Source organism: Candoia aspera, chromosome 8, assembly GCF_035149785.1.
Source record: "Candoia aspera isolate rCanAsp1 chromosome 8, rCanAsp1.hap2, whole genome shotgun sequence".
Classification (NCBI taxonomy): Eukaryota; Metazoa; Chordata; class Lepidosauria; order Squamata; family Boidae; genus Candoia; species Candoia aspera.
The window spans coordinates 773,807-787,503 of NC_086160.1; the positions used below are offsets into that span (position 1 = coordinate 773,807).

The following is a 13,697-nucleotide window of genomic DNA, read 5'->3' on the forward strand; positions in this document are numbered from 1 at the left end:
ACAGCATCAAATTCATTTCAAAAAGGATCTGAGTAGCCCAGCGAGTTCCTCAGCAACAACACCTCCATCTTGTCTGCACCCTCAGCTTATTCTCTCTTATCCAGTTCATTATCGGCATGTTCAGGGCTACTAATTGCTTCCTTGACCTCAGACAGTAAGAAGGAATAATGCTAGGTAGTATCAACCTACTGGTGGCAATCCATACCAAAGCTCCACATGACTGTCTCTGGTGGTTTCACAGAGATGTCAGACAGGACAAGAAACAAAATAAACCTCCGTGAGGCACCGTGAGTCCAGCGCAAGCTTTCCAGCAGCACCTTCTAGGCACATCCTAAGCCGAGAGAACAGAACCATTAATAAAACTAATCCCAAAAAGTGGTTGAGAAGGATCAAAAGCCATCTTCTTCGCTTATCTTTTATCTATCTTTCCTTCTTAATTTCACTCTATATAATTCCATCTTTATCTTTTACTTATGTGAAAATCTTTAATAAAAAATTACATGAAAAGGAAGAGAAGGATCCAAAGCCGCTGAGAGATTCTTTCACATTCCATTTTTTTTCCTGAATGTGCATAGCTCTCTCCTGTACTAAGTTGGTGAGGCATTGCCTGGATTCTCAACACTTCCACAGAATTTTCCTTCCAGCTGCTTGCCAAATGGGCTAAAGGCGCTACCTCTTTTTTACCATACATAGAAGAAGCCAACCCCTGAGGCACTTTGGGCCCACTTTGCATCTTCCACTGCTTGAGCACAGACCCAGTTCTTTAGTTTGCACTATTGCCTTGCTGTATGAGCACTCTAGAAATCCTAAAGAAGTGAATTTCCATATGTAGAAGAAAAGAAATCTCAAATTTAGACTAATTCTAAGCAAATTCTGTATTGTAAACCGCCCAGAGTCCCTCCAATCGGAGGAGATGGGCGGTGACAAATTCGATAGATAAATTAAATAAATAAATAAATACGGCTAAGATGTCTAAATAGCTCATTGTAGTTTTAAATGTATATTTCATGTATTTTCAGAAAAAAGGAACACTTGTTTTAAAATACCTAGCTGATTTGATAATTTCTCAACAGATTATTTAATAGTACCTTCTTTCTGGTAAATATCAGGTTTGGGAGAAAATTAAACGTTATCAGAGGGATCGTAGAGCAAGAAATCCAAGAAATGGCATCTAAGAGAGACAACATTGCTTGCCATCACTTGTACCAGGTGTGGGACCCCGTTCCATCCCTTGCCCCTCCTACTACAGGTACGTGTCCATCATCCAAATGGTGATTTATGCAGCTGTAAATATCTTGAACGTTAATGTGTTATATGCGCAAACCCAGAGAGATGCCCACACTTTATGTCTTTGGATTTGGGTACCACTAGCAAGAGAAACGAAGTCTTACTCAACATTAAAAAGGCTGATACTGCATTTTCATCAGAGACACATCTCTTGGATGAGGACACGGAGAACTTACAGGAGGAAGGTTGGATGGGAGAGACTTACAGTTCCTCTTACCAGAAAGCAGGATGTAGCCATGTTTAGACATAAAAGCACTTGGTTTTCCATGCTGAAAGTGATAGCAGAGGTTTATATTGTATCTTGCCTTTATCTGATGATGATTATGTCTTTTGGAAAAAGGTGAATATCAGAGTCCTAATTTATATGCTTTTAGTGTATTTCATGATTATGAAGTTAGATTCCGTTCACTACCTACTACATTTTGATAAATGGGTAGTGATTTAATGAAATTCTTGATCCAGTTTTTATATTCTCACCACTTCCAGTTTGGTTAGCACTGAAAGCTTAAATGTGAAAGGGGGGTTAGAAAAAGGTATATTTCAACATTATCCTTGCTCAAACTATTTTTTTTTACTGTCCTCATCTTTGCTTTAGAATTGATTCATTTGTTTGTTTGTTTAACAAAGTCATAACCAGTCCCAAGTGGCTTACATCCCTACTGCATAAAGTACGTTTTAAAATATGCAGCAGGACAGTTGCAAAAGGTAATCATGTCCTAGTTGGGATTTCTTTGCATTGGCGGGGGAGGAATTTATGTAAAATAAAGAATGATAACTTGGTGTTATTATTTTCTGCCTAAATGATAGTGGTTTAAAAAAAGAAAATTGCTTCAGAAATAGTTTAGTAATAGTGAGGAGTCATCATCCGCTTGCGCTCTGGTCATATATGAGAGGACAAAGAATTCCCCTCTTCAGCTCTGACAGCTGTCTCCTGCACGCCAAATACTTCTAAGATCAGGGACTGCTCCAAATCCAGTGGAATAAATTTGAGACCTGTGTGTTTTCCCTGCCTTGCACTCCTGGAGGATATTGCTTGAACAAGTAATTTCAAGTTTTCTAACATAATTATGTTTTTTTCTCTTTATTTCAGGTGCTCTTATTGGTCATGAAAAACTTTTATTGCAAATCAATACAGAGCGTGAAATGGGAAATATGGGATATAAACTAGGACAGGTTTGTTCAAATGGCAATATTTGTTAAGTTGAAAAGAAAATGGTATAATTTTAGGATTTTAAAAGAATTAGAAATCTGGACAGAAAACTGTCTCATATTTTATTTGTTTGTTTTACTCAGTTTATATAGCCACCCATTTCTCTTTCCTGTTTGTTTTATTTTAACCCTGTTAAACTGGGACTTCCACTTCCTTCTTCATCATCTTGATGCCTCATAGTGAAGTACGACCTCACTTTGAGGGAGCCTGAGCATGGCATGGAGTCATAAATCAGTCCAAGTGCAACGCTGAGAGTTAGAGAGATTAACAGCCCTCAGAAGCCACCCCACTGGGAGTGGGACCCCATGTCCTGGGAAGAGCTAGTCTTTGACCGGACAAGCCTATGATTTTCTGGATACTGGCTCAACCTAATCTGCTGGACAAGACAGCAAGTCATAAAGAATAAATGAACGATGTTAGATTCAATTTGGATGGGACTTTCTGTGCTAAGGTCACAGAGGAAAATGTGGAAATGAAAACAGAGGAAAATAAGGAAATAAAAATGCAGAAAAGAATGCCCCTGATCCAGACAAAGGAGGAGTTTCCTCAGAGAACCTCTTAAGCCTGTTTGTGTTTCTGGTGGTTTTGAACAGGGTATAGAGGCTTTTCAGGGGAGGTCAACAACCTGGTGAAGATATTTTGAACCCCTGAATCTTTATTACCAACCCCATTTTAACCTGGAGCATCTGTCTTTGGAAAAAGAACTGGTGACATGTGTCACTCTTCATATGCAATTCCTGTCGAGAGCTGTTCCAGTCTGAAAGTATTGTCGAATAGTGGGTCCCTCCACTGTAGTAATAATGGTGGAGCAGTAGATTTCTGCACTAGACAGGGGATGGGATTAGATGATCCCCAAAATCCTTTCTAGCCTTCGTTCTGCGAGATGTGCTGCATATACAGGTAGCACGTGACTTCAGGTGGCTAGACCAGTGTCATACTTACCACAGAGGGTGCCTCAGGTGAGGACAGTGTGGAACTGTTGCTGCAATCACGGCCAGAAGCTGGCAGGCAGGCAGGCAGAATAAGGCTGGGCTAAGAGGAGTCCTGTAATGATGATGAATTCCCTCACTCTTTCTATCCTGCTTCCTTGGTGAACATTGACAACGATACCAGAGACGCCCCAAAAAAGGGGTCTTGCAGGATGAGGAGCTCCCCACTGTTGGATAAGCTTGGCATCATGGGAATGGCCCCATGTCAGCATTAAACATGTTTAATGTTTTATGTCTATGTCTATGTTGCTAACAAGTGATGCCTGTCACTCAGTTGTGCATAACTTCAGCCAACACCATTTCTGGACTGACCAGACTGCTAGGAAGGTCATGCTTCATAACCTTGGGCTGTTGCTCTCAACCCTTTGGCATGAGCAACTGGTTATCCTGTCATGGCTTTGCTTCTGTGACAGCTTTTACTTGACAACTGTTCACACTGCTTCTGGCTTTCCAGCTAATGAACGTTTCCTTACTGATATCCTTGACTGGTTAACTAATTTCTTTGAGTTCTGTTGAAAGGGGTCTTTCTTGAGACCAAGGAGAACAAGAAAATGCTCAGGAAAAGAAGAAGCTTTAAGCCAAGCCCAGTGCTTAATTGCTCCAAGGAAGACATTTATCCATCATGCCAATATTCTTCCACTTCCTTAAACAGAGGATCTTCCCAGTCTAACTTCCAGCTCCTGCTTCATTTCTGAGGTTTTCTTAAGAAATCTTGAATGTAATGTATACATTTTTGTAGTGCATGGGAGCATAGTTTGCATATTCACGGGACTGGCTTTACAGTGGGCCATGCCGTTAAACACTTTTGCAGATGCTGCTTACGGTGGTATGAATGTAACAGGACAGAGCCATGGAACATAGTATTGTGGAGTTGGAAAGGACCACAAGGACCATTTTGTCCAATCCTCTGCAATATGCAGAAAAACCAATGAAACTATCCTTAAAAAATGGCTCTTTAGTCCCTCCTGAAAAACCTCAAGAGGTGGAGAACCCACAACTTTCATAGGCAGATATTTCATGTTTGTAGAGGCATTGCCGTCAGGAAGTTTCTTCTTATATTTAAATGAAACTGAGTCATCATTTCAGAGATATCTCATTACCAGATTCCTCAATGCCTTCAATGGCAGAGTGTCATGAGTGCCGTTGAGCTGAAGACATCAGCGCAATGGCACACATGACAATAAAAAGGAAAACGGGAAGGGGCTCAAGATAAGCAGCCATCAACTCACAAAGAAGAAGGAAGAAGATACAAAGGCTAAGCGGATCACGAGGCACACCCAAGCTGTTAGCACTAGCGCAACGGAGATCGCCCAGCTGACAGCAATCACCGGATGAATAAGGAAACCGATGATGGGCGATCCCGGAGCGCCAGCGGGGCCTCGCAACCCCTCACCTACCGGCAAGACAGCATGTTGGACAAAGGGGGGGGGACGTAACCCTGAGTGAGGGGGCGCTGACCGGTGCGGGGTATTTAAACCCCGCACCGGCGCGCTCCTGTCACTCTCAGCTTTTTTCTACAACTGGCACTACGCGACGAATAAACCAGAGCCTGCTTCAACTGAACCAGTGTCTGTGCATTACTCGGCGGTAGGCAGTGCATGACAGAGAGCTTCTGATTCCTCAATGGCAGAGCTTCTAATGTACTGCCTTCACTGGAAAAGTTCTTAAAAATTCAGGGAGGTATTGAGAGATGGATCTGCCTTGAAAATAGCCCGTGTCATTCATATGGAACTGTATAGCACAGTCAAGCATCATGAGCTGACCACTGGAAATGTTTTATGACAACTTGTATTATGTCATAAAATGTTCTATGATAATTTGCCCAATTTCAATTCCACGGGAGTCATGGGTTCCAAATTTTGGACGTATTCTGTAAGTTAGCCCATTTGAGGTACCTTGGTTCAAAAATTGTGCTGCAGCTGGCAGGCCAGATGTCTGCCAGCACCAGTTTGCCCAGTTAAAGGTTACAAACAAACAGACATGAGAGTTTTAGTAGTATATAGATCTAAGAAGCTGCTAGACAATGTTTATACCCATTATTTCTGGTCCTAGCTTCTGTGGCTATGGAAAATAGTTCCTGACCGACTTCAGGTGGAGAAAATGGCAGACTAACTTGTCTCTGAATAGCGGAGACAATGCCAAGGTGGAAAGTCATGACCAGGTGGTAAGCCCAGGCCAGCGGAGCTTCTCCATACAAAGAGAAGCCAGGAGATCACCCACTTGTTCTCTGGGAGGCAGCTCCTCACAAGGAAACCTGCAGGATCGGGAGGGACCTTGCAAGCAACTCATGAGTAGAGCTCAGAGAGAAATACTAAGCTCACAGCCTCATGCAGAGCCTTTTAAGGACACTGCATTTGCCCACTCCACTTTCTAGTGCATGTTTGGATTATAACAATTTAAAAGCTACAGAGATCTTCCAAACAGCAGAGCAACTAAACCTCCTGGTGAGTGATCCTTGCCCCGGATTAAGGTAAAAAAGCAGAGAAACCATTTCAAGGATTTAAAAATAATTAAAAGCAAAACGCTTGCCAAGAGTTTGAGTTAAGAAAGTTTAAAACAGGTTAAGGGCACAGTTGAATTTGGAATGTTGTTTACTTTAAAGTACTTTTGAATTAATTAATTAATACCTCCATGGAAATGAGGACTGTTTAAACTTGTTAAAAAGGACGAGTGGTTGGTTTTGTTAAATAAAGTGATAACGGAAAGTTGCGAAAGATCATGTGACTATAGAACTAAAGAGTACCAAATGGGACTAAAGAGTTAAGGATACAGAGAAAAAGAAGAAAAGTCTCCTCCTTTCTGGATTACAAATTAAAGAAGGGAAATGGCTACTACCAGGAAAGCAGCGAAAATCTCAGAAGTGGGGAGAGGATTGTTAACAGAGAAAATAACAGAAGGTGACGCCAGAGATTTTACAAAGGATGTTTGACGAATTGGGGAAGAATGTTACAGCATCAGTGACTGAATCTGTTAAGAGAGATCTGGCTTTACCTGAAGGGAGAACAGAGGAAAGATTTGCAATTATGGAAGGTTGTTGTTTATTCGTTTAGTCGCTTCCGACTCTTCGTGACTTCATGGACCAGCCCACGCCAGAGCTTCCTGTCGGTCGTCAACACCCCCAGCTCCCCCAGGGACGAGTCCGTCACCTCTAGAATATCATCCATCCATCTTGCCCTTGGTCGGCCCCTCTTCCTTTTGCCTTCCACTCTCCCTAGCATCAGCATCTTCTCCAGGGTGTCCTGTCTTCTCATTATGTGGCCAAAGTATTTCAGTTTTGCCTTTAATATCATTCCCTCAAGTGAGCAGTCTGGCTTTATTTCCTGGAGGATGGACTGGTTGGATCTTCTTGCAGTCCAAGGCACTCTCAGAATTTTCCTCCAACACCACAGTTCAAAAGCATCGATCTTCCTTCGCTCAGCCTTCCTTATGGTCCAGCTCTCGCAGCCATATGTTACTACAGGGAACACCATTGCTTTAACTATGCGGGCCTTTGTTGTCAGTGTGATGTCTCTGCTCTTAACTATTTTATCGAGATTTGTCATTGCTCTTCTTCCAAGGATTAAGCGTCTTCTGATTTCCTGACTGCAGTCAGCATCTGCAGTAATCTTTGCACCTAGGAATACAAAGTCTTTCACTGCTTCTACATTTTCTCCCTCTATTTGCCAGTTATCAATCAAGCTGGTTGCCATAATCTTGGTTTTTTTGAGGTTTAGCTGCAAGCCAGCTTTTGCACTTTCTTCTTTCACCTTCATCATAAGGCTCCTCAGTTCCTCTTCACTTTCAGCCATCAAAGTGGTATCATCTGCATATCTGAGATTGTTAATGTTTCTTCCAGAGATTTTAACTCCAGCCTTGGATTCCTCAAGGCCAGCTTGTCGCATGATGTGTTCTGCATACAAGTTGAATAGGTAGGGTGAGAGGATACAGCCCTGCCGTACTCCTTTCCCAATCTTAAACCAGTCTGTTGTTCCGTGGTCTGTTCTTACTGTTGCTACTTGGTCGTTATACAGATTCTTCAGGAGGCATACAAGATGACTTGGTATCCCCATACCACTAAGAACTTGCCACAATTTGTTATGGTCCACACAGTCAAAGGCTTTAGAATAGTCAATAAAACAGAAATAGATGTTTTTCTGAAACTCCCTGGCTTTTTCCATTATCCAGCGGATATTGGCAATTTGGTCTCTAGTTCCTCTGCCTTTTCTAAACCCAGCTTGTACGTCTGGCAATTCTCGCTCCATGAACTGCTGAAGTCTACCTTGCAGGATCTTGAGCATTACCTTACTGGCATGTGAAATGAGTGCCACTGTTCGATAGTTTGAACATTCTTTAGTGTTTCCCTTTTTTGGTATGGGGATATAAGTTGATTTTTTCCAGTCTGATGGCCATTCTTGTGTTTTCCAAATTTGCTGGCATATAGCATGCATTACCTTGACAGCATCATCTTGCAAGATTTTGAACAGTTCAGCTGGGATGCCGTCGTCTCCTGTTCCCTTGTTATTAGCAATGCTTCTTAAGGCCCACTCAACCTCACTCTTCAGGATGTCTGGCTCTAGCTCACCGACCACACTGTCAAAGCTATCCCCGATATTGTTATCCTTCCTATACAGGTTTTCTGTATATTCTTGCCACCTTTTCTTGATCTCTTCTTCTTCTGTTAGGTCCTTGCCATCTTTGTTTTTGATCATACCCATTTTTGCCTGGAATTTACCTCCAATGTTTCTAATTTTCTGGAAGAGGTCTCTTGTCCTTCCTATTCTATTGTCTTCTTCCACTTCCGCACATTGCTTGTTTAAAAATAATTCCTTATCTCTTCTGGCTAACCTCTGGAATTTTGCATTTAATTGGGCATATCTCCCCCTATCACTGTTGCCTTTTGCTTTCCTTCTTTCTTGGGCTACTTCTAGTGTCTCAGCAGACAGCCATTTTGCCTTCTTGGTTTTCTCTTTCTTTGGGATGTATTTTGTTGCCGCCTCCTGAACAATGCTGCCAACTTCTGTCCAGAGTTCTTCCGGGACCCTATCTACTAAGTCCAGTCCCTTAAATCTATTCTTCACCTCCACTGCATATTCCTTAGGAATATTAGTGAGCTCATATCTAGCAGATCTGTGGGTCTTCCCTAATCTCTTTAGTCTGATCCTAAATTGTGCAAGAAGAAGTTCGTGATCTGAACTACAGTCAGCTCCAGGCCTTGTTTTTACCGACTGTACAGATGTCCGCCACCTTTGGCTGCAAAGGATGTAATCAATCTGATTTCGGTGTTGTCCATCTGGTGAAGTCCATGTATAAAGCCGTCTCTTAGGTTGTTGGAAGAGAGTGTTTGTTATGCAGAGTGAATTGTCTTGGCAAAATTCTATCAGCCTATGTCCTGCTTCGTTTTGTTCTCCCAGGCCATACTTACCTGTAATTCGAGGTGTCATTTGACTGCCCACCTTAGCATTCCAGTCTCCTGTGATGAAAATAACATCTCTTTTAGGCGTGTTGTCCAGTAGGTGCTGCAGATCCTCATAGAACTGCTCTACTTCAGCTTCTTCAGCATTTGTGGTTGGGGCATATATTTGGATCACTGTGATGTTAGATGGCTTGCCCTGAATTCAAATTGAGATCATTCTATCATTTTTTGGGTTGTATCCAAGCACTGCTTTAGCCACTTTACTATTAATTATGAAGGCTACTCCATTTCTTCTGTGGTCCTCTTGTCTGCAGTAGTAGATCTGGTGGTCATTTAATGTGAAGTGGCCCATTCCAGTCCATTTCAGTTCACTGACGCCCAGAATGTCTATCTTTAATCTTGACATCTCACCAATAACCACATCCAATTTGCCCTGGCTCATAGATCTTACATTCCAGGTTCCGATGGTGTGTTGATCCTTAGAACATTGGATTCGCCGTTCACCACCAGCACCGTCGGCCGCTAGCCGTCCTTTCGGCTTTGAGCTAGCTGCGTCATCACGTCTGGGGCTAGTTGAGCTCATCCTCTGTTCCTCCCCAGTAGCATTTTGACCATCTTCCGACCTGGGGGTCTCATCTTCCGATGGTATACCGACATATCTCTGGTTGTACTGATCCATTTAGTTTTCACGGCAAGAATACTGAGGTGGGTTGCCATTACCTTCCCCAGGGATCGCATTTAGTCTGACCTCTCTGTCATGACCTTCCCGTCTTGGGTGGCCCTTCACGGTTTAGCTCATGGCATCATTGAGGTGCTCAAGCTCCAGCACCACGACAAGGTAACGATCCTTTGCTGAAGATTATGGAAGGAAAGATGAATAAAAGAAGAATCTGTAATATAGATGAGTGGAGAGGTTAAACAAATTAAAGACAAAATGGAAATTTTGGAAAATAAAACAGAAATAATAAATCGAGAGATGAAAAAAAATAGATAATCATGTCAATAGCCTTCTGGAATGTGTTACCCAGAATTTCACCTATTTTTCCAGGTGTGGTCCCACCAACGTAGCCCACAACTGCATTAGCCTTTCCAGCAACTATCTCACACTGCTGGCTAATGTCCCCCATCTTTTATGTGTGCTCCATATCTTTCCTCTCTAAATGCAGTACTTTACATTTCTCCATCTTGATCAGCAGCAGCATCTATCAACAGTCTTTAAACTTGTCCAGGGTAGATTGCAATATTGTTATTTCATTCCTGGTATCAGGCAGATCTCCCATTTTGTGTCATCCACAGATTTGATAAGAAGCCCCATCAGTCCCATTACATGGACCCTTAATAAAAACGTAGAGTAATACTGGCCTCAAAATTAATCCCTGTTGTACCCCACTGGTTACAGCTCTTCAAGTTGATATTAATGCTGACTCTCTTGAGCACAATAAATAGCCAGCTATGGGCAGAGCTGACTGTAGCCCCATGTTAATAGCTTGTTAATTAGAAGTTCATGTGGAATGCTGTCAGCAGCTTTGCTGGAGTCAAGGTAGATTACATCTGTAGCATTCCCCTTGTCCATTTGAGTAGTTAGCCTGTCAGAGAAGGAAGCAAGATTTGTCTCACATGATCTATTTTTGGCAAAGCTGTGTTGGCTGTTAGCTATCACAACATTGTTTGCAAGAAGCTTACAAATGGCCTGCTTTATTATCTGCTCTAACATCTTTCCAGGTATTGATTTTAGAGTTAGAGTTACTGGTTGATAATTACTGAGGTCCTCTTTTCCTTTTTGAAGAAGGGTCCACATTTGGTCTTATCCAGTGCTCTGGCACCAATGCATTCTATGTATTAGTTAAATTTGATCTATTAATTAATTTTCTATGTATTTATTTTGATGTGTTATTATGTTGAAATGCACATTTAAGAAGCTAAAATACTGAATTGTTTTTATTTTTTATTTTTTTGCTTTAAGGTCTCCATCCATTCTGTGTGGTTGGGAAATAGTATTACTCCGTTGCGGGAAGAGGAATGGGGTGAAGATGAAGATGACGAGAGTGATATGCCTGTCCTTTCCTCACCACCCTCTTCTCCCATTAATTCCAGGTTTTTCCTTTTTATTTATCTTATCTCTATGTGTGTACCAGTTCAGTAATTTCAGTTTGGAATAATTTTGAAGTTTTCTGTTCCGAGATGAAATTTCTGTACCTTAGTCAATAGCTCCTCTTCTTATACATATAAACATTACAAATGTAATTGATTAGCAGTACAAAGGACGCACCGCATCATCATCAGTACTCCAAACAGCACAACTGATTATCTTACCCATGGCATGGGAAAGTTCTGAATATGCAACTGCTTAATAATTGAAAAGTCTAAATGATTAACCTTGGCGTAGAAGAACAGACTGCACAGAACTTGGCTGTGTTTCTAGACGGGCATATTGCTGCATAGGCACACTTTCTCCTGATCAGGCGGGCCACAAGAAGCAGTAAAAAGCTTCAAAGTCGCAGTCAACATAAGGAGTAAGAAAGTGAACTGGGGCAGCCGCAGTCCCAAATTGCAAGGCCTGCAGAAGATGCTTTTCCTGCCTGAACATGACCTTGTAGCAGTGATGGAAGGAGAGGCAGGTTGATGGAAGGGCAGGGGGCTTCGTTTCAGCTCATAACCAAGGTAAAGGCTTCTTGGACTTGCTGCAGGAAGCTGTACAGCAGGACAGGTAGAGAAAGTAACTCTCTGCTGAGAAGCGAGCCGTGGTCTCCCTAGTCCACTTGCAGCCTACTTCACATTGGGCAGGCAGATTCCTGTGCAGGCACACAAATGTGCTAATTCGCCTTCCCCATTGAACATCGTCCTCCCCACTGCTCTGTGGTCCCAGCAATTGACTTCCATACCTGCAAATGCAGAGGTGACCAAACAACTGTGATTTGCGGATGAGCACCTTACCCTTCCCAGCATCCCATAAATTGTGAAATTATGCTGCATCTAATATTTCCAGTAGGTTTATATGGGCTTGTTAAGTTTACTTCTCTTGGGTTGTAGGAAGCACCGTGCTGGTGTCGACATCCATTCGTGTTCTCAGTTCCTGCTGGAATTATACAGTCAGTGGATTCTACCATCCAACCCAAACAAGAGGACACCAGTTACTCTGACCAGCGAAGTGGTCCGATCTGTAAGCTTTAGTGTTTTCGTTCTCGTGAATCAGAACACAGTGTTTTGAATCGTTGAAAGTAGGAATAAGTTCGATGCAAATCATGCTTTCATTAGTACTATTAATTAATGGTAGCCATCGTTTTTGCATATTATAGGATTTTTTTTTCTTTTATTCTTTATTTACTAGGTTTATAAATCTCCCCAACTCTGAGCATCTCACATGCCTTAATCCACTAATAGAATTAAAACATAAATCAGGCAAGAGTCACATCTTCCAATCTGCCACATACAGACACACCTCCGTGCCAGTTTCAAATTCACCCTGCAGGAGGGCACACTTGACTTGGAAAAACCGTGTTAGTTGCTTTGCAAAAGCTCCAAAGGTCCAGGGCCAACCTGATTTGTGTGTGGGGGGGCTATTCTGGGAAAGCGGGGTAATCCCTTGGGTAAGGACCCAGAGAGAACCCTCTCTTCCAGCTCGCAATGGATGGGCGAAAGCCAGTGGGAGTAGGCGGTCCAAAAGACACCCCTTGAGCCATGAGGGATCTTAAAGGTGACAACCAACCCCTGTTACTCCCCCTCTAATAGCAGCGGTCAGCATGGGCAAAATGACTGGGGTCCATAACTGCCTGAGTCATGCCTTGTGAACTTCTGATTGGTTTCAAGGGCAGCCCATGTAGAGCACATTGCAGTAATCTAGATGATAGATGATCAAGCATGAAGGACCATGGACAAAACCTCCTAATCCAAGACATGCTGCAACTGGCACACATGATGCAAGGGCCCTCCTCGCCACAGCTGTCCCTGCTCTTTGAGCAGGAGTTGCAAATCCAGGTGGGCCCCAGATTATGGACAGGTTCTGCACAGGGAAGCAGGACACCATTCGGAACCAAGCATGGGGTCAGAAGGCTTCCACACCCAAAGGCACTCCATCTTGTTGGGATTGAGCCTAAGCCGGTTCATCTCCATCCAAACCCCAACAGCTTCCCAGCATCGGGACGAAACCTTAGCCACAGATCCTACCTGGCCAGGAGTTAAGATGTATAAGAAGGATCATGTACGTCCAGTTGATACCTGACTCCATGACAGCAGATGGCTTCTCCCAGCAGCTCCAAGTAGATGATAAATAACAGGGCAAGAATGTTGGACCTTGGGGCACCGTAAGAAGGAGGGCCCTAGGACTTGGCTTCTCTCATCTACCACATACACTACCACTGACTGGAGCTGCCTACTCACAAAGGAGAAAAACCACTGCATTAGGATTCCCCCCCACTCCCAATTCTCTCAGGTGGTCAGATGGATCCTGTGGTTGATGGTATCACAGGTGCTGAGAGATTAAGCAGCCCCAGGAGGATCACACTTCCCCCATCCTGGTCTCCCCACAGGTCATCCACAAAAGCAGTCAGGGTGGACTTGATGTGACATACGTCCACATACAGGGTCTTATATACTATGTCAGAGCAGGCAATAAGGGAAGCCGTGTAACAAGCCAGGAGCATGAGACACCACTTTCTGCTACTTTATTAGAACATCTTCTGATGCCCCACTCCTTTCACATGAGCTCTATCATATTTACAGACCAACATATCCCTAAGGACTCTTGATGGTTTGGACAAAATATGCAAGACACAATATAAAATAAACAACTATGAAAAAAAGGTTCACAAATTAATGAAAA

The 13,697-nt window shown here is 42.8% G+C and overlaps 1 protein-coding gene across 2 annotated transcripts in view; it reads left to right on the plus strand.

Annotated features, from left to right (window-relative positions):
• HTT (huntingtin) overlaps positions 1-13,697 on the plus strand; it is a 188,566-nt gene that overhangs the window by 155,794 nt on the left and 19,075 nt on the right. For both annotated transcript variants that reach the window (XM_063310834.1, XM_063310833.1), the window contains 4 exons: positions 1,110-1,249; positions 2,378-2,460; positions 10,842-10,972; positions 11,909-12,038. In XM_063310834.1, coding sequence (XP_063166904.1) covers positions 1,110-1,249; positions 2,378-2,460; positions 10,842-10,972; positions 11,909-12,038 — 484 coding nt within the window. The remainder of the gene's footprint in view (positions 1-1,109; positions 1,250-2,377; positions 2,461-10,841; positions 10,973-11,908; positions 12,039-13,697) is intronic.